Source organism: Mytilus edulis, chromosome 1 (genome assembly GCF_963676685.1).
Source record: "Mytilus edulis chromosome 1, xbMytEdul2.2, whole genome shotgun sequence".
In the NCBI taxonomy this organism is placed as follows: Eukaryota; Metazoa; Mollusca; class Bivalvia; order Mytilida; family Mytilidae; genus Mytilus; species Mytilus edulis.
Genome location: NC_092344.1, coordinates 19,831,550 through 19,850,505, shown reverse-complemented (window position 1 = coordinate 19,850,505; position 18,956 = coordinate 19,831,550). Strand labels below are relative to the sequence as shown.

Here is an 18,956-nt window from a genome sequence, read left to right as displayed (position 1 = left end):
GACGCTACCCATACTTGTATTTGATCTGAGTTTTGTGGAAATAAGTATTGTGTAGTTGTCTCATTACATTTGGTAAAGACTAACTTTTAAAAGTTAGAGAACGGAAACGAAAAATTTGGTAGTTTAAATGTTTATAAAGGAGAATAACTCAAGAACAGTAATTGTGACGCCACCAAAATTCAAACTTGATCTGTATTATGCGGTAATAAGCATTGGAATAAGTTTCATAATATTTGGTGGAGGCAAATCGGGCCTTTTATATACTTTCATACTATACGGTATGGGCTTTGCTCATTGTTGAAAGCCGTACGGTGACCTGTAGTTGTTAATTTCTGTGTCATTTTGGTCTCATATGGAGAGTTGTCTCATTGGCAATCATACCACATCTTCTTTTTTTTTTATATGTAAACGAAAAATTCAGCATTTTTTTTTTGTTAATGTTAATACAGGGGCATATGATGCCGCATATCTCAAGAACGGTAAGAGTGACGCCAACAATTTTCGAATTTAATCTGTGTTATGTGGTGATAAGCATTGTGTATAAGTTTCATAACATTTGGTTGATGCAAACTAAAGTTTCTTTTTGACGTACGTACAGACGGACAAGGGTAAAACTTAACGTCCCTTTAAATATTCAAACAAAGTCAATGAAACATGACTGAAGATGCAGAACTAGATATTCTCCATTGAAATGATACGTGTCAATTCTAATACAGCTGCATACCAAACATCTTTGACCTACCACTAGCGGTTATCCATAAACTGGCCTTATCACAAACTAAAACAAACAATGATGACGCTGGTGCCGACATCGGAAATAGCATTTTTAGGTCTGGCTTTTTTACTTCGTCGGCACAAGACAAATATCGATAATTCAAGGGCAATTACTCCAAAAAAGAAGATGGATTATTCTTCAAATTTGAGGGTGGATACATCTTTTTATGCTTTTTTTTTTTTGCTAATAAAAATTTCGCCTTTATCCCAAAATTTTTGATTTTGGAAACAATGGCCGACACTGAAATGCCATTGGACAATAACTCCAAAGCATGCAGGTATACATAATTTTCCAAAATGTTCAGGGTATAGTTAGAACTTATTGTGCCAATCCTGGTGATTGTCCTCGTCAGTTTGTTCTCGTATTGTTTAAGTTTAAGAGAAATATCAGCCAAAACAGTAGTTTAACTGCTGTCCTATTTTTAGTATTTTTAGACACGGAGGCCATGTTGGTTGGACAACCTGGACGAAAATTACAATCTACAGTTTATATCCTACTTACGAAGCAGACTTTGAATTCTTTCGCAATTTCGGAGAATTTAGTTTCAAAGAAAAGTGTAGGGATGACAGAAATGTTATTGGTGGGTCATTTTACATATAAGGAGTTGACTGACGATTCAAAAAATATTGGTCATTCAGCTGATTTAATTTTGCTGGTCAGCTCTGACCATAAAATGTTTCCCGCTATCTTCTTGTTTACCTTTTAGTTCGCTACAAAAAGGCAAAAAACCGACGAAAATCACTCTTCTTGCTGGTCATTTTTGAAATATAAAATGTCTATCTATTGTAGTGTTCCACATATTAGAAAAAAGATATAAATTCCTATAAATACTTCAAGACAATAAATCTAATTACTAGAATTTGCGGCTGTACTTTTTTGTCGAAATAAACTTTGATTTTAGCATTGAAGGGTTTATTTTATGTATTTTACCGCTATATATATTTTAGCCACTGCAGTAGCGTTCGTTTCCAGGTGACTTTCTTTGGTTGACTTTTTGTGAATTTTGTTCTAATAGCCCAGTATTTTCAAAGAAGCTTATTTTTAAGGTTAACAAATAAAGGATGTAGACAATAGCTCATATTGGTCATTTAAACATGGTGAGTGTGAACATACAGAATATTTAGGATAAAAAAAATTAATCACAACAGTTGCGAAGTTAAATTGATAATAAGTGGTTCCACGGAACCCTGTGTCTTGCCTGAGATTGCTGCTGTCGGAGTTTTAAGTGTAATGTTGAGTTCATTTATCAGTAAAATACATAATTTTTCCATTTATCAGTAAAATACATAATTTTTCTATAGATTCTATTTCTTGGTCTTAGAGAATAACTTGTTCAAGCCAAGTTACATAACAATCCACAAAGGTTTACAAGTTTCATGTCAAAGACTGCACATGTATATAAAAGTTAACTGTAAAAAAAAGTCCATCCATAAGTAAAATACTGAAAAAGAAAAATAATATACATTTATTTAAAAAATTAGCTTCAAACATTTTCTCTTAATAACAAAAAAGCTTCTGCCACCGTTTCATAAACTTATATGTGAAGTAATTTATGTGTAACAAACTTTATCCATTGTACATGTAAACAGTTTAATAAAGGCCGCACCATAGTATATCGCTGTTCAAAAGTCATATATCAATTGAGAGAAAACAAATCCGGGTAACCAACTAAAACTGAGAGATACACACCAACTATAACAGGAAAACAACGGAACAACAGAAACATTGAAGTATAACAAAAACATACGCCAACATACATAGAAACGGTCTATTTGATAACATCTGCCATATTCCTGAATTGGTACAACAACTTTTAAGAACAAATGGTTTGCTGAACCTGGTTTATGGATAGCCAAACTTTGTGAAAGTATTATTGTTAAAAATATGCATGTTCTGTGATGAATTGACTCACCGTGTGGTCAACATATCTTTGGTTCCGCTGTAGAAATTTCTGATGATTTTTTTACCATATATTTAGTAATATGAAGACATGCTATCGTGTAAAACATATCTAAAATTACCTCAATAAATGGCAACTCAAAAATGTTGGTATATTACTAGGTATGCTGTAACATAGTTACTAGTCTTACTTAATTCAGACCTAAGTTGAGTGACATAACAGATTAGTATTAATTTGAAGTGTTTAAATCATCTGCAATGAACTGTAACTGCCTCTGACAATGGTCCTGAAGTCTTTGCTTTAACTTACCTGTACTTAAGTCCTGGCGTTTTTTGACGACATTTCCTCTCTCCCTAGATGGCGACCGGGAGAACACGGTTGATATTTCCCCTCTCCATAGATGGCGACCGGGAGAACACGGTTGGTATTATAATCCGTGAATTCTACCAGTGCCATTTACAGAAAAGGAATGAAATCCTCTCAATTACCTGCATCCATAACTGTTTCCAAGAAACAAGTCTTTATTTAGCGTTGCCAATTTCTGTGCTAGCATCCGTGACTCAATGTAGTCTAACTGTGCTTGTGGTATTCTCGGACGTAAATACTAAATCCTACATACAATTCTATCAAAAGATCGTAAAATTTCAACATGTTTAAATTTCATATCCAAACTTAATCTAAACTGCCTGAAGAACAGACGATTAGGAAGAACATGATAAAACAGTAATAACATTATGTCAAATGTTTTAAAATTCATTGTTAAAAAATATGCCTCTGGTGTCAATAATGTCAAATGTATCTTTAACAGCTAAATAAAATCATAAGATCAAAAAGATGTAAAAAAAACAAATTACCTAAGAACTACATAATGCATCACAAACTAAACAAATTTCCTAAAGAACATGTTTGCCTCAAGTGCCTCTGATTTCTCTGGTAAAAATATGATTAAAACATACGATGCAAATGGTGTCGTACACCTGTCATTTACCTGTGGTCAGCGTGTGACAATGTCTATTTCAGTGGTCAATCTGCAATTAGATATACTATATATATGTATCGGTGATCAATATCCTACGCCAATTAGTCAGCCATTTACGTACGATTTCATTTAAACTGGTTTGGACAAAACAAGTGTTAAAAATACAGTAGTTATTCTGTTAAATGAACAATAGGCAGGTTTTATCCCCTGGGTATTCCTGTAGATTGACCATTGTCCGAATCTTGTCCGGACAGGTAACCTTAATGTTATTTTGAGGTATTATTGGTCATTGTTGACATAATTTTACAAATACAATCTATTGATATTTTTCAACTGAAAACCAGTTTAATACAGGATTATGTTTATTTAAATGTTCTCTTTTGAATCCCACAAACCTTTTAGCCATTGTAAAGTTGTAAAATTCCATTGAATTTTAATCTGTAATTTTCTGGCCAATCAAAAAAGAATTCCAACGGAAGCGACGCTTTTCAATCCTAATGTACCACAGCTTATGCTTCACACAAACGTGTTAAAATAAGCAATTTAAACTATTCCTTAAATAAAATACAGCTCTTTTAAGACATTAAAGAACGAAAATTAAAAAAAAATGAAAATGTTTTTTTTAACCATCTTGCACTTTTTAAATTTAAATTAAAACTGTAAAAAGAAAAACAGCAGTAACGCATTTTAATACAATATACAAAAAGCCACGTGCATGAATCTTATTAATTCTAATCTTTATTTTTAAATTAATTTAAAATTGTAAATGAAAAATTACATATAAAACAAGATTTCCTTAGATACGATTGATTATCTCAACATTGCGTTCTCAATTTTATTTTATTTTGTTCATCTCAGCGATATGTATACCTGCATGAACAAATGAATACAAAATAAACATCTTAATACATTTTGTACCACTCACTGTCTAGATGAGGCCATCAACCGGGAGAATGAACAGTTATTAGCATAATTACCAACTAAGATGGTATTTGTGTAGGCTACAGTTTCATCATTTAAAATAAGCTGGGATTGGGTCGGATAACATGGGAGCGGAACTTACAAGTCAATGTAGGTCGAGGACAAGATTGCTTCTAGTCGAGTCATTAAAAATTATAGAACTTCACTATTCAAACATGTGCCTTGTCGGTTGATTAAGAACGAAAACTTCTGTCCAAATAATGCATATATTTCCCAATTTACATTTGCTATTTATTGATTTTGCTATTTCCTTTTTTTTTATTTTTTTTAAATCTATCCATTTTTATATCTACATAGCACAAAAAAATAATAGGAAAATTAATTAAAAACAAAATGGAACTTAAGCAATATATGCATTATAGGGACAGAAGAATTCGGTCTATGAACAACACTATTCAAACATGTGTCTTATAGGTTGATTGTATACTTATTTTATTACATAAGAAGACAATAAATAGTACGGGATTTCTATAAATTATAAAATTTAAAGTGTTATTATTTTTACCTTTTGACATTCTTCCATTTTGATGCTTAGAAACGAAATCTGCATCAGTTTAACTACGTGCACTCCTCGTTTGATATAAATAAATTATGAGTAACATTATCATAATTAACACAACATGGTGCTACTGAATAATACAACGAATTACGTCAAGATGGTCAGAGCGGACATTTTGTCCCGAGAGATGTGTTATAAATCATTTCCAATATTTGCAGCTTATTCTATTGCCAATATTTGTTTTTCTAAGAATAAGATACCTTTTTTTTTATCTTCGGTCTATATCTCACAACTGGAGAAAATTGCTAAGTAACAAGTGTTAAAAAGAAAATCTGATAAAATTTAAGAAAAAAATTATATCATGAAATGTACGCAGAAGAATGATCTTTTGAACTTATGCATACATGTACAATTAGAGAAATCGATTACACGTGAAGTACTATAAAATTGTGAAAATGGTTTTCAATTTACAGTCAGATTTAAAATAAATAATGGATTAAATACAATTACCTTAATATAAAATAGAGCAAGTTTTTATATAACTGTACTTACTGCAAAATACACGCGTTCAGTGGTCAAGTCTGAAAACCATTTACAACCATAATCCTCGAAACAACAGGATCTGGGAGATTATCCCACTCACGCGGATACTCTGATGTGACTAATGATAGAACATTCTACTGATAAAACTGATCAATTTTAATCATTTAAGAAACAACTATTACTTTGCTGTCTATTCAAAATATTTTCATGTACAAGACGAAAAAATACCAACAAATGCGTTTATCCTGTTATTGCGCAACACCATGTTTCGCGCTGTAATACGTAGTAAGTCAACATTTGATAACTAAACAAATAAATAAATACTTACATTAGAACTTTCATGTAAAATTGATGAGAATTGATATAGATAAAATGGCGTCCAGCATGTCCGCACGGCTAGTTCATGTAGAAAGTGGAGCGATTACGTAACTCTAGAATGCTAATGGCAATGTGGTCATTCAATAATTTCTATGGACTGTGCGCATTCACTGTTTAGTTGCCCTGAGGTCAATTGTGTACTGACCAATCGTATAATTTGTTTTCTTATTAGTATTTATATCGGGCCAAGGACAACGGCTACTATGATTGTTTGTCATTCAAGCGTAACAGATATAGATGTTGGGTAGATTACAAACTTTTATTTCGAAAAAATTTAATTTCGAAATGAAACATAACCTTTTAACAGGAAAGTGTAAAAATTAGTCTTCAGTGTTATAATTGATTTTTATTAATCATTGTGTTTTAAATGTTGGACAAGGTGAAATTCAGCAGCCCACTCATGTTATGTACATGTACACATATATATTTCTTAAATAAAACGATTTGTTTTGGGGGGAGTTTCGAAAATATACCAAAATATTGTTTTATACAGAAACACCTCATGTTTATATAAAAATAATGCGTAAAACAAATTTATACTGAATAAATACTTGCGAATTCAAAAATATCTATTGCCTAATCTCTGCAACACAAGCTATTTCAAATTCTTTAATAGAAAACAATTTAAAAAAACGACTCTATGAATGTATTAAAATTAACATACTAACATAGGGATTTTACTTAATTAAGTTGCATAACTGAGTTTGGAGATAATTTTTGTGATTAACACTGGGTTAAATTTTTCAGGCATACATATTTCTGCTCTGTCATGAAACTGTTTTTTTGTTTGTTTTTTTTTTTTTTTTTTTTTTTTTTTTTTTTATGAAAATGAAGTCAAATAACAAGAAATAAAATACAAAATAGAGATTTTTTTCAAACAAATATTTACAATTCAACTTAATTTTGTTTAAAACCAAAAGTACACCACTAAGGAAGCCATGAAACTGACTATTGTAAAGGTTAAGCTTACGTTCCGGGTAAAATCGAATATAACGACCATGGCCATGTGAACACACAAAACAAATTTATGCGTACATGAACTCTTTTTTAACTCATGTCATATAATCTTCTATGTATCTTTTAATTTTTTCCTCATTCTTTATAGTGTACAGCTTGATCGAGGTTTGTGTTAGCCCCTCGCACCCCCTGAGGTCGATGTACTTGGAACAGATTTGAAATAGTAGCATGACAAATGAGACCAAAAATAATAAATTCTCAGGTTGCAATTTGTGTGAACAATTTTTTATTTCTCTTAAACTGTGACGGTTATACAATAAAATTAAGAATAGAAATGGTGAATGTGTCAAAGAGACAACAACCTGAACAAAAAGGACAGAAATCGGCCGAAGCCAACCAATGTGTCTTCAACACAGAAGGAAAATCGCGCAACCGGAGGCGAGCTTCAGCTGGCCCCTAAACAAAATTTGTACTGGCTCAGTGGAAATGGATGTCACACTTAACTACAAAACATATAAATAAGGAACTTAAACTTAACAAAAAATCATATAAGACTAACAAACGACAGAGGCTCCTGACTTGGGACAGCATGGCGCTTAAATACAGAGGGTTAAACATGTTTTGTGAGACTCAACCATCCACCTAAACCTCTAGCCAATATGGGATAAACAAACACACAACAATACGCACAGTAAAACTCATTTTAAAAAAGGTCCGAGTCCGATGTTAGAATAGGTAACAAAAGAAACTAAGCAACATGACAATGATATATGAATTAGCAATGGAAAATTAGCAGTTGTTGACATGCCAGACCCAGACCTCACTGAATTAAACTGATTGAAAGATTATTTCTTAATCAAGCACAATCCCTCCCGTTAGGGGTCTATTATCATATCATTATAAAATGCATGGGAAAACATAACCCCGTATCATGCCAACAACTGGTTATAAAATAAATGTGTTTTATTAATACCAAAAAATGCATACTTTGTTTACCTAACAACAATATCGTAACTACTTAGTATATCCCTTTTGAATAAGTCTGTTTAAAGGTTTAATTAGCTTTTTAGGTGTATGCCGACATTTTTGTGCTTTGTATAGAATATTCTATATAAAAGATTGGATGTGAAATATATGTATACGTATATAAGATGCCTGCATGCTGATTACATTTACGAATGATGTCCTTGTACCGATGGTAAAATTTAGTAAACGTTTTGACTAGTTTCGAAAACCCTGGTGTTATGATTTTTAAGTAATACAGAGATTTTTTTGCATTTAAATCAAATACAAGTTGAGATATATCAACAATATAAGATGGTGACAAGGGAATATCTGAATAGTTCATAAAAGGATGTGAAAAATCATCTCTTTTATTATAGATTTTGGCAATAAGCTTCTCGTTAAAGATATAGATTTGATCCTGATGAACCGACTTTAAATTAAATTAAAATACTAACAATATATCATCTAAATATCTAAAAGTGTATTGTAATTTTTAAAAAGGTAGGACAAGGATTGTTTGCGGATTGATGATATTCATTTAAATCTGTTGTTTGTCGCATTCAAATGTATTTATTGCCGCAGAAATGATTTTGTACCCAACTGTTACCTGCATTTTTTTGTGCTGCAATTATCATAGGCGGATCCAAGGGGGGGGGGGGGGGGGGCGGCGGGGGGCGCCCCCCCCCCCCACTTTTGTTGGAAAAATTTGGTTGATTATATAGGGAATCATTGAAGCATGACTGGAGCGCCCCCCCCCTTAGGTCAGTCAGCGGGCCCCACTTAGGAAAAGTTCTGGGTCCGCCACTGATATTCTTTTCCATTATATGTCTCATGCAAAGTTATTAATCTTCGCTCCGCTGAGGCCAGAATAATCATTTTTCAAATACTACTGCCTCTGCAACAATTTTTAGAAAGTCAAATGGTCGTCATATTCACCCCTCCCCCTTTTATTCCGTACCGAGAAACAAAACAGTTAATGTTTGAATTGGTGACAGATGCTGAATGTACATGTGTACCAGTAACTACAAACAATGGTTAGGAAATTAACACCTCTGAGGATTGTACAAGTTGTGTAGATTTTACCTTGTATATAATTCGATAAAGCTGATTGCCACCTATTAATTATCGACACGATATACTCTGGAAATAAGAAAATAAATATCCCCATAGATTTATCAATTACATGTATTTGTATTTATTTAAAATTATCTATACAATTTTATAATCGTCTATTGTCCAGCTGAGATTACGTCATAAGAAGTTAATGTGATTTCTATAATGGTAATTTAAAAATCATCTCAATTCATGTTATTTTTCATCGATCAGATTGTCGCTCACTTACGTCAAAAGTTCAAATTACAGAACACAATCAACTCTTATACATTATTTAGCAAAAGGTTTTATTTCAGGAAAATAAATAAATTAAAATGCTGGCTCAGCGAATCTATCAGAGACCTATACATGATACTATAAATGTCTCTGTCCAATAAAAAAGTAGGATTCATATATTTATATTTATAGTTTCCATGTATGTTCTTATCCTTTTTCATCTGTAATAGTTGCAACTGGACATTTTCCAAATAGGCACCAATCTATCCTGCATCTTTCGTAGACGTGTATCAAATACGGGGGATGTACATAATTTTTAGTTTGGTTTACATCGAATAATATGAAGAGCTTAACTATTTATTTTATATTTACTAACATAAGCATCAAATTAAATACATCTCTTGTAAACGAGAACAAATTGATTATGTACAAAGGTGATGTGTAATAAGACACAGTCACCAAACAACACAAAGACTATAAGTCATCTGAGCAGAAGGTCATACAGTCCTAAACATTAAACAAGTGGCTTTACAAATATGTCAAGCATTTACCCGAGACTATCTAAGATAAGCCATTAACACATAATAATGGGACCTACAGATATAGTAAAGTCTGCATCTTGTAAGGGATGATTTCAATTTTCCAATGGTGAGCTTCCCGGAAGTGCCTGGAAATGAAGTATATTTTTCACCTCTCCCAATAAAGTGATACGATATAACAGGACTTATGTTTCCTAAAATGATTTCCACGATCGAGGGTTGCTGCCTTCAATGAAATTATTGAACCAAGGGGTTCCGAATGGTCATATTGATGAAATCGAAAGTTTTGTGAACACGATCATGTTTTGGTTAACTGCTATGGAATAACAGCGTACAAAAAGACCACGAATTTGTTACTCTTGTTATGGCAGATCCTACTGTTCTATTTTCCTCTATTTTGGCAACACCGAAAGCGACCATTACCCGAATTTACGAGTGACACGATTGGTTCGGCGTTTTGCATTTGCGCCGATTTTTTTACAGGTAAATTACAGGTGAATAGATGAAAGAAGATGTGGTATGAGTGCCAATGAGGGAATTCTCCATCCAAGTCATGTTATTTTTCATTTATCATTATAGACCTCTTCCGTTAGCTACTTGTACAAATTTAATGAATTAGCAATCATAACATGTATATAACTGTTGTCCACTGCTCACCACGGGGAGGTGGAAGAAGGCCTACAAGATACATCTCCAGACTTTTTCCTTGACCGTACCCGTAGTTCTTTAGCCTGTGTCTTTCAGACAACTGCCACATGGTTATGCTCGTTCTGTGTTTTGACAATAGAATCCGTGGTGACTCTGGCTTTACACGATTTTATGGTACATTAGTAAGATACGTTGTCATGTTTAAGGACACTGACCTTCCGATATGTATGACCGTCGATGATTAAAGAATTGACTCCTCGGCTCGTTTCAGTGTGCAATATGTCCATCATGTTACAACAAAGTTCCAGAACAATATGAATCAAAATTAACATGAATAAACAACATTTATAACCAGATTTTACCACTGGTATAGTACAGTACATGTACAAGTATTAACTTACCTGTAAATCTAATTTGGAGCAAATATAAAATCGGCGCAAATGAAAAAAATGAATTCGTCGCAAATGAAAGAATGAATATTTTCAAAATCGGCGCAATTATCATACGCCCGATTGGTGCAAAACGTCTAGCGGGAACTGCCTACCCCACCAGAGTAACAAGTCATCCTCTTTTTTTTTTTTTTTTTTGTGGTACTCGTGACGCTCAAACTTCTAATTTCTTTGCAGTATTCCGTGCACTGTTGTTTGTCTTTTTGTTTCGTTGTTTTTTTTTCAATTATTTCATGGGGTTTTCTGTTTCTATTCGATTTTTGGTTTTTATTTCACATTCTGTGTCCTCTATACCTCTTTTTGGAAAGAAAAAAGTGCAAATTTTAGGTCGCAATTATTTTGCATATTTCGAGATCATTGAAATGCACGAAAATGTAGTTCTTGCAAAAAGTTAGAAATGAACTGTATTGATATATCTCTAATCTATCAATCCCAATACGTAACTAATTCAAGGGGTCCTCCATAGGGGTCCTCCATATACAGGCAACAGAAGAAATTAGTGTCTTTTAAGAACGACTCTGAAAAATTTAAATTCTATATATATATATAGCATGCAAATATTTTTTTGTTGGTTTTGGATGTATTTTCTCATTCAAAGGCTCAAATACTGTTTTAATTGCATTAAATAATATTCTCTAATAGGACATAAAAATTACTTGCTGCTTTACTAAGGCTTCTGACTATATATTATATATCGTACAATTTTTGCCTGTTGTTCTATCATGTAATGAGTAAATATAATTACTTTTTCGCTTTATTTTAATTTAGGTGCATGTTTTAAATCAACAAATTTAGATCCTGACATGAATGCTTTCTCGAAAGCGTAGTTTATCAGAATTCTCTGTCGTAGTATTGTTAAACGGTTCGTGTAACACTTATCAATTCAAATTCCTTTTAAATATCAAAATTCCAAAAATTTGCAACTTTTTAAAATTTTAAAATTTTCATCAAATAATTACAATTCAGAAAATCATAATCTCGTTTTTATTTTGGATAGTTTAGATATTTGATTAAACTTTAAAAGTACTAAACTTAACGTGCAACTTCAATTATTTCGCTTTTTGAAAGTTTGATTTTTTAATTTTTGACTAAAATTTCAAAACAAAAAAGGGGAGAAAAGAGGGGTACCTGAATTATTAGCAAAAAATAAATTGAAATTTGGAAATATTGAAAACCAATCATAGTGGAATTTCATCCTGTAATCAATCATGTATATGTTGAAATTTTTCTCCCCGAGTATCTTAGAATATTAAGTTGTGACAAGAAAGACAACTGTATTAAACATTTTTTTTCAAAACATAACGCGAATAATGCCGCAATTGTTTTGTAGTGATCGTTGGATTCGCAAAATCAACAGCCATGCGAAAGGTTAATGCATTGAAATAGAAAAATGACAACCTGCGCAATTGATTTCTGGAGAGTTCCTTAATAAACCCTTGCATAGGATTCATTTGACCAAAATCTAGTACCAATTTTTTAACAACTCATTTTTAGGACAGTTCGGATAAACTATTTTCATAATTACTCATCTTCGCTAGCCAAGGGTTACGATCCAATCCAGAACGGGAGTGGATTGTGACCCTTGGCTAGCGAAGATGATTATTACTATACATTTTGTTTATATGTTACATATTTGTTTTTCGTTCATTTTTTTACATAAATAAGGCCGTTAGTTTTCTCGTTTGAATTGTTTTACATTGTCTTATCGGGGCCTATTATAGCTGACTATGCGGTATGGGCTTTGCTCATTGTTGAAGGCCGTACGGTTACCTATAGTTGTTAATGTCTGTGTCATTTTGGTCTTTTGTGGATAGTTGTCTCATTGGCAATCATACCACATCTTCTTTTTTTATATAAACTATTAATTTTAGTGAACCACTGAATTCTCAAAATCCCTCCACGCTGTCCAAGAATAAGGAGAAATGAACAGATAATGTGAATACACAGAACCCATATCCAATCCTTTTAATGCTTAAAGATTTCATTATTACCTATATCTACTAAAAGCATGCTATTTTACTAAAATTTCATTTTTTGTCTGCAAAAATCTGCATCAAAAATAGATATAAAATTCCGTTGTTTGTGTTGAAATTTACTTTTCGGAACTGACGCATTTTTCATACTGGAACTCTAACTTCTCGTATATACATGTACCTGAAAATAAAAAGAACAAAAGAGCAGTACCCAAACAAAACTACATGGTTTAACTATATATAGTGGAGGGAGGGTGGGTATTTTCAAAATACTTCTCTCTGTAATTATACACGTCTGTTCACTTGCAGCTCAAAGTTAAAAAGACCGCTAACGTCAAATTGACGTCACCACTATACATCTTATCGCCTACATATGAATTTATAAAGGAAAGCACTGCAACGGCCGAGATTAAAACTTTCCACTAGAATAACCGAATTTATGTATATTACGTAAATTCTATTATTCGAGATGGCTTGTAAAACTAAGATTTATTGGCAGTATTGACCACAGCTTTTTATTATTAACCACAAATTTAAATATGTACACATATAGATTCAACGATATATATTGTTCAACTAGATAGATTCATAGATAACTAGATTCATAGATGTATAGATCATTTTTATGTTCTAGTTACCTCTGACAACCTACAGATAACTAGATAGATATATAGATATAGATAGATAGATGTATGATCCTGGGATACAACGATCCACAGAATGTACTTTTAATATCACTAAAATATAGACAACTGTAACTGTAGTTTATCACACACAGCGAAGTTGCCAAATTGATTAGGTACGGTATATGTCAAACTCAACCGTACCGGATCAACCGCCACTAAAGTGGGGATGAAGCTGCGATAGGACTGTGGCCAATACTGTTTTAAAATTACACATACTAGTACCAAATGTATCTGGATATGTATAGGAACCAGAACAAATAACCATTTCAAGCGCACCTTGCAAATTATTCAGAAATATCTCATTACCGAGGTCTGTCAAATGAACACCATCTTCCTTTAAAAAAGTACTATTAGGAAGAATATCTGGATACTTTATATAATGTCCCCCATTCTTTAACACGAATGATGCAATGGCACTATTTATCCTAATTCTGCATGCCATCATGCTATCCTGACTTATTGAATGACGCCAATTTGTTCTCGATAAAATTTGAGACCAGACAATCGAACTATTGGGTAGATAACTTTGTACCTTCTCCAAGGTGGTCTTGATTTCATTCCGTAAAAACCCTAGTTTTGTCTTCCCCAAATCATTTCCAGCAATATGAAGGACAAGATATTTCGGCGCTTTTTCATATTTCATCAGTCTTTTTATTGTTGATTCCAAATCTTTTAATAATGAGTTTTATACCCATGCCACCATACCCTTGCCACCAAATTTTAACTCCTATTCTATGGAGACCTAAATTAACACCACCTGTTCTACTTCTTGCATGTACAAATGCATTTCTTATCAAAGATGAGCATACTATCCATACTGACACTTCTTGGCCTACAATTTAATACATGTATGTATTGACATGAAATATTCTAAATTGACCATCAAATTCAACGAAATTTATTCAAAATTGTGGTATTCGTATATAACTTTTGAAAGTATCAGAACTCCAACGACCAATTACTTTAATTTGCTCGTCAGAAAAGCCAAGCATAGTTGCTGAAGTAGCACTACCGATTCTAAATGAGTGCGTCCCATACTTTGATCGATCAAAACCAATATACCCCAGGGCTTGTTTTAGAATTCCTGAAAACTGATATGAGTCATCGGAGAGCCATCAAAGTGGCAATATAATTGACCACTATTTCGAGGTCGAATCTTTAAATATTCTTGCAGTAATTTTACCGGACAAATTCCAACATCTGATTGTCGGGCCACAAAAATTGAAATCCCTCGACCTAGCTGGTCTGTTTTTGAAGACGCCAAGTATATTTTTATATTATGATTAGTAACCTTCACATTTTCAATTTTAATGGCATGATTAGACCCTTCCCTGCCACATGCAGTTGTCCTTTCACCAACTCGCAGAAATGCAAAAAATCCCATTGAAAAAGCACTAGAAAATAAGACAGCTTCATATCTGGAGCTACAAAATGCGGGCAAAATCTTTATAATATTTTTTAACAGATCTAAAGTAATAGGTAATCTACTGTCAGGTCTCTTTAACTTTGACCTTGCCATTCCATCAATCATTTTCCTTACAACAAATAATTGAGACATATCTTCGTAATTATTAATCTTATTATAAAAACTGATAGCTGAGATATAACATTTCACCGTAGATGGAGCCATGTCCAAGCAAGACATGTATGCAATGAACTGAGTAATGTGGTTCAATGGTATTGGAAAACTATCATCTAAATCAAAACTATCCCTAAATTTAGCCAAAGCATTTAAGGCTCGTTGATAAGCTTGAATTGTATTAGGAGCAAGCGAACAATTAATTAATCTGTTTGTTTCAGACTCAATATCAAATCTCTGAACTCTTCTGGGTTGTTTTCTGGAACCGACTCGGCCCCGGATGCTAGTTCCCGGAATCTCTTCAACTGAAAACGAGAAATCGAGTCTGCAATTTCATTTTAACAACCATCAATATGTTGTGCTTTAAACTAAATATTGTGCTGCATTGTAAAAAGCACAAGGGGACGAATAAATGCCATCACACGCTTCGACTTGGCAGTTCTTTTATTGATAATGCTAACTAATGCCATATTGTCAATTCGAAATAAAATCTTTCGATTTTGGAAATTTGATGCCCATATAAACATAGCTAAAACAATTGGAACTAACTCTAAAAAAGTATGTCCCTCATGATTGGCATATTTGACCATGCTTCCGGCCATTTATATTGTGCCCATTTACCATCAAAATATGCACCACAACCTAAATCAGAGTTACCACAGCTGTCAGTGTACAAATGCAACGTTTCATTTGTTATCCACGTGTTTTCTGATAGATAACAATCTCCGTTAAAATGTTCCAGAAAAATCAGCCAAATTTTTGCATCTTCTCTGATATCATTATTTATTCTAATTGAATAAAAAGGCTTTTTATTTTTTATAGACCCTATGACATCATAAAACCTGCGAAGGAAAGCCCTAGACGAAGTAATCGCCCTTGAACAGAAAGCCATCAAACCACTACTGATTCTAAGTCCTTGTGTGTAATCTTTTTATTCAACAAAATCGGTTCAAGTAAGGACTTTAGCTTTAACAATTTGTCTTGTGGTATTCTGACAACCATTTCAACAGTGTCAATGACCAATCCTAAAAATTTCAAAGATGTTACAGGTCCAACTGATTTTTCCGAAGCAATCGGAACACCTAGTTCCTCACAAATATCTGAAAAAGTGTCTAGCATCATTTGACATACAGGTGTATCCTCAGGGCCTCCAAATAAAAAATCATCCAAATAATGCACAAGTGATTTCACTCCACTCCGTTCAACTACTAACCAGTGTAAAAAGGTTGAAAACTTATTGAATAAATTACATGAAATTGAACATCCCATAGCCATACTTTTATTTACAAAGAACTTTTCATCAAAATAAATCCCTAATAATTCAAAATCTGATGGATGCACTGGCAGCAAACGAAAAGCGGACTTTATGTCCCGTACCCCAATCAATGCAGACTTTCCGAGTGAGCTGACCATTTGTATAACTTCATCAAAAGATGCATATTGAACGGAACATTCATCGCGATCAATAAAATCGTTGACCCCCGAACCTTCCGGATATAATAAATGAGATATTAACCTCCAACCTTTCTCTTTTGGTACTAGACTGATAGGAGAAGTCCTAAGAGTAGAAATCGGCTTTTCTAAAAAGGGACCAGCCAACCTACCCGCTTTTACCTCCTGATCTAACTTATCCAACGTTTCAACTTTATGACAATTTGCCGACTGTAAATTTTTGGAAATAAAAGAAATTCTCGGACCTGAATATTTCAAACGAAAACCACATAAAAATCCTTCATATAATTCTTTTGCTACACCTGCATGCGGATATGCCCTCAGCATATCTTTCAAAACACCAATCTTAATAGGGGTTCTACCACGTCGCCATAGTTCTGATATTTGGTCTAGATCTTGCTTGTGTGAACTGTGTGGCATTTCTTGGGGAAAATCTGACTCTTGACTCGGCGCTCCTTGGGCGAAATTGAAACTGGGGCCCTGCTCTATACTGAGCCCCGGGTGCCCGAAACTGAAACTGAGAGCCCGTGTTATATTGTGTATTACCAACATGTGGTCTCACATTTCCCAGTTGTCTTTGACAGTTTATAATTGAATGTGAACCATTACACCTTAAACACAAATGGCTATAAAAGCAAGGTCTTTTCCAACAACTTCCCTCATAGTTATAACTATAGCATTTGTTCCCATGACAACTACTGTCTTAATTATTACTATTAGATACATTTAAGGACACATTTGAGATAGTATTCACTGGTTGAATATAATATATTATAACAACCAAAGCTCATTGTCTATATTACTCCATAAACTGGATGGTTCATGAGCTTTTCTTAGTCTATATTGCTCATCATAATTTTTCCAACCCATACCTTGGTTTCTTTGAGCCCCAAGGCGTATTGTGTGCATGTATTTTAACAGTTCCTTAAATCGGTTTACGTGCACAGCACAATAAATATAAATAAAAAGGATGAAAGCATCTGTCCACTTTTATATTTGTAATTTTTGATTGTTGAGAAATGGGTTGTAAAATGAATTCCCCTTGAGCCCATGTCAACTTTTGTTTGTCAGAACCCGTGTTGACTGAATTATTTAATAGACAAGCTAAATCTATGAATTCCCCTTTCAATATTTTTCTTTAATTGACTGTTACATTTATGCCTAGATTCTCATGAACACTTTCAATTCTATTGGGAATTTGTACATAATCATTATTGGTCACATTACCTGTTTGTGACACAAACTGTGTGTTATCAACAGTTGACTGGAGGTCTATTGCTCGTCTTGGTTGCCATGGTATCATGTCCGGAATGTGGACGGAGTTGTCCTGATTGCTAGAAAATGTTGGCATCAACATTCTTGTCGTTGATACTGTTGCAGTTGTTGGTATGGCAGCGCCGTCATGTCCAGATGTATAGATAGCCTCAGGCCTTGTAACCGTCATAGATGATTGTACTGACGCCCGTGACGAAACTCCCTTCGACACCACCGGGGTCCTTCTTACTCCAGCTCTCGCTGATGCTGTACGCTTCCTGGTACCTCTTCTCAACATACTGAAACTCACAAATAGATTTATTTATTCATTTATTTTTATTATATTTATTTATTTACTTATTTCAAATTTATTCGTTTTGTTTGTGTGTGTAACCAAAAGTCTTTAATCAATGACAATATATCTTAAAGCTGTAGCCGTTCAAACGATGTATGTATCGTTTTTGTTGAATTGATAGTATGTCGTATTCTACGAAGTAATTACTTCCGCACTGGGTGAATTATTCACCAAATATAAAGTCACAACAAAAATATCATTTCTTTAACTTAAGTCGTATTGTGATTAAATAATTTTTCTTTTATTTCATATTCGGCATCACGTGGCGGCCACGCCGTTTCGAAATTCAACAATTCTAACTATTTTACAATTATTTATTTTTTATCCATATATCTCTTTGCATATTATACATATATAAAATACCAACTTTAATATCCACTATAGTAATCTACTTGATATTTTCAAAATACTTCTCTCTGTAATTATACACGTCTGTTCACTTGCAGCTCAAAGTTAAAAAGAACGCTAACGTCAAATTGACGTCACCACTATACATCTTATCGACTACATATGAATTTATAAAGGAAAGCACTGCAACGGCCGAGATTAAAACTTTCCACTAGAATAACCGAATTTATGTATATTACATAAATTTTATTATGCTAGAATAAAAAATCCGTTGATTGGATGGTCAAAATTAAAATATCACTAATTGGTAAAAAAAATAACCCTTCG

General features: G+C 33.3%; 1 protein-coding gene across 3 annotated transcripts; it reads right to left on the bottom strand.

The window, feature by feature from the left end:
• Positions 1-10,449: 10,449 nt before the first annotated feature.
• LOC139526584 (uncharacterized) lies at positions 10,450-18,956 on the bottom strand. Of its 3 annotated transcripts, none has more exons than XM_071321746.1 (3): positions 18,649-18,956; positions 17,900-18,225; positions 13,916-14,473 (listed from the first exon to the last, which is right to left on the bottom strand). In XM_071321746.1, the coding sequence occupies exons 2-3, from the start codon at positions 18,222-18,224 to the stop codon at positions 14,274-14,276; spliced, it is 525 nt and encodes a 174-aa protein (XP_071177847.1). In that variant the 5' UTR covers position 18,225; positions 18,649-18,956; the 3' UTR covers positions 13,916-14,273. The 3 variants fall into 3 exon arrangements, with proteins under 3 accessions (XP_071177857.1, XP_071177847.1, XP_071177852.1); XM_071321751.1 differs by having other exon boundaries at positions 18,692-18,956; XM_071321756.1 differs by lacking the exons at positions 13,916-14,473; positions 18,649-18,956 and adding an exon at positions 10,450-11,500 and having other exon boundaries at positions 17,900-18,588.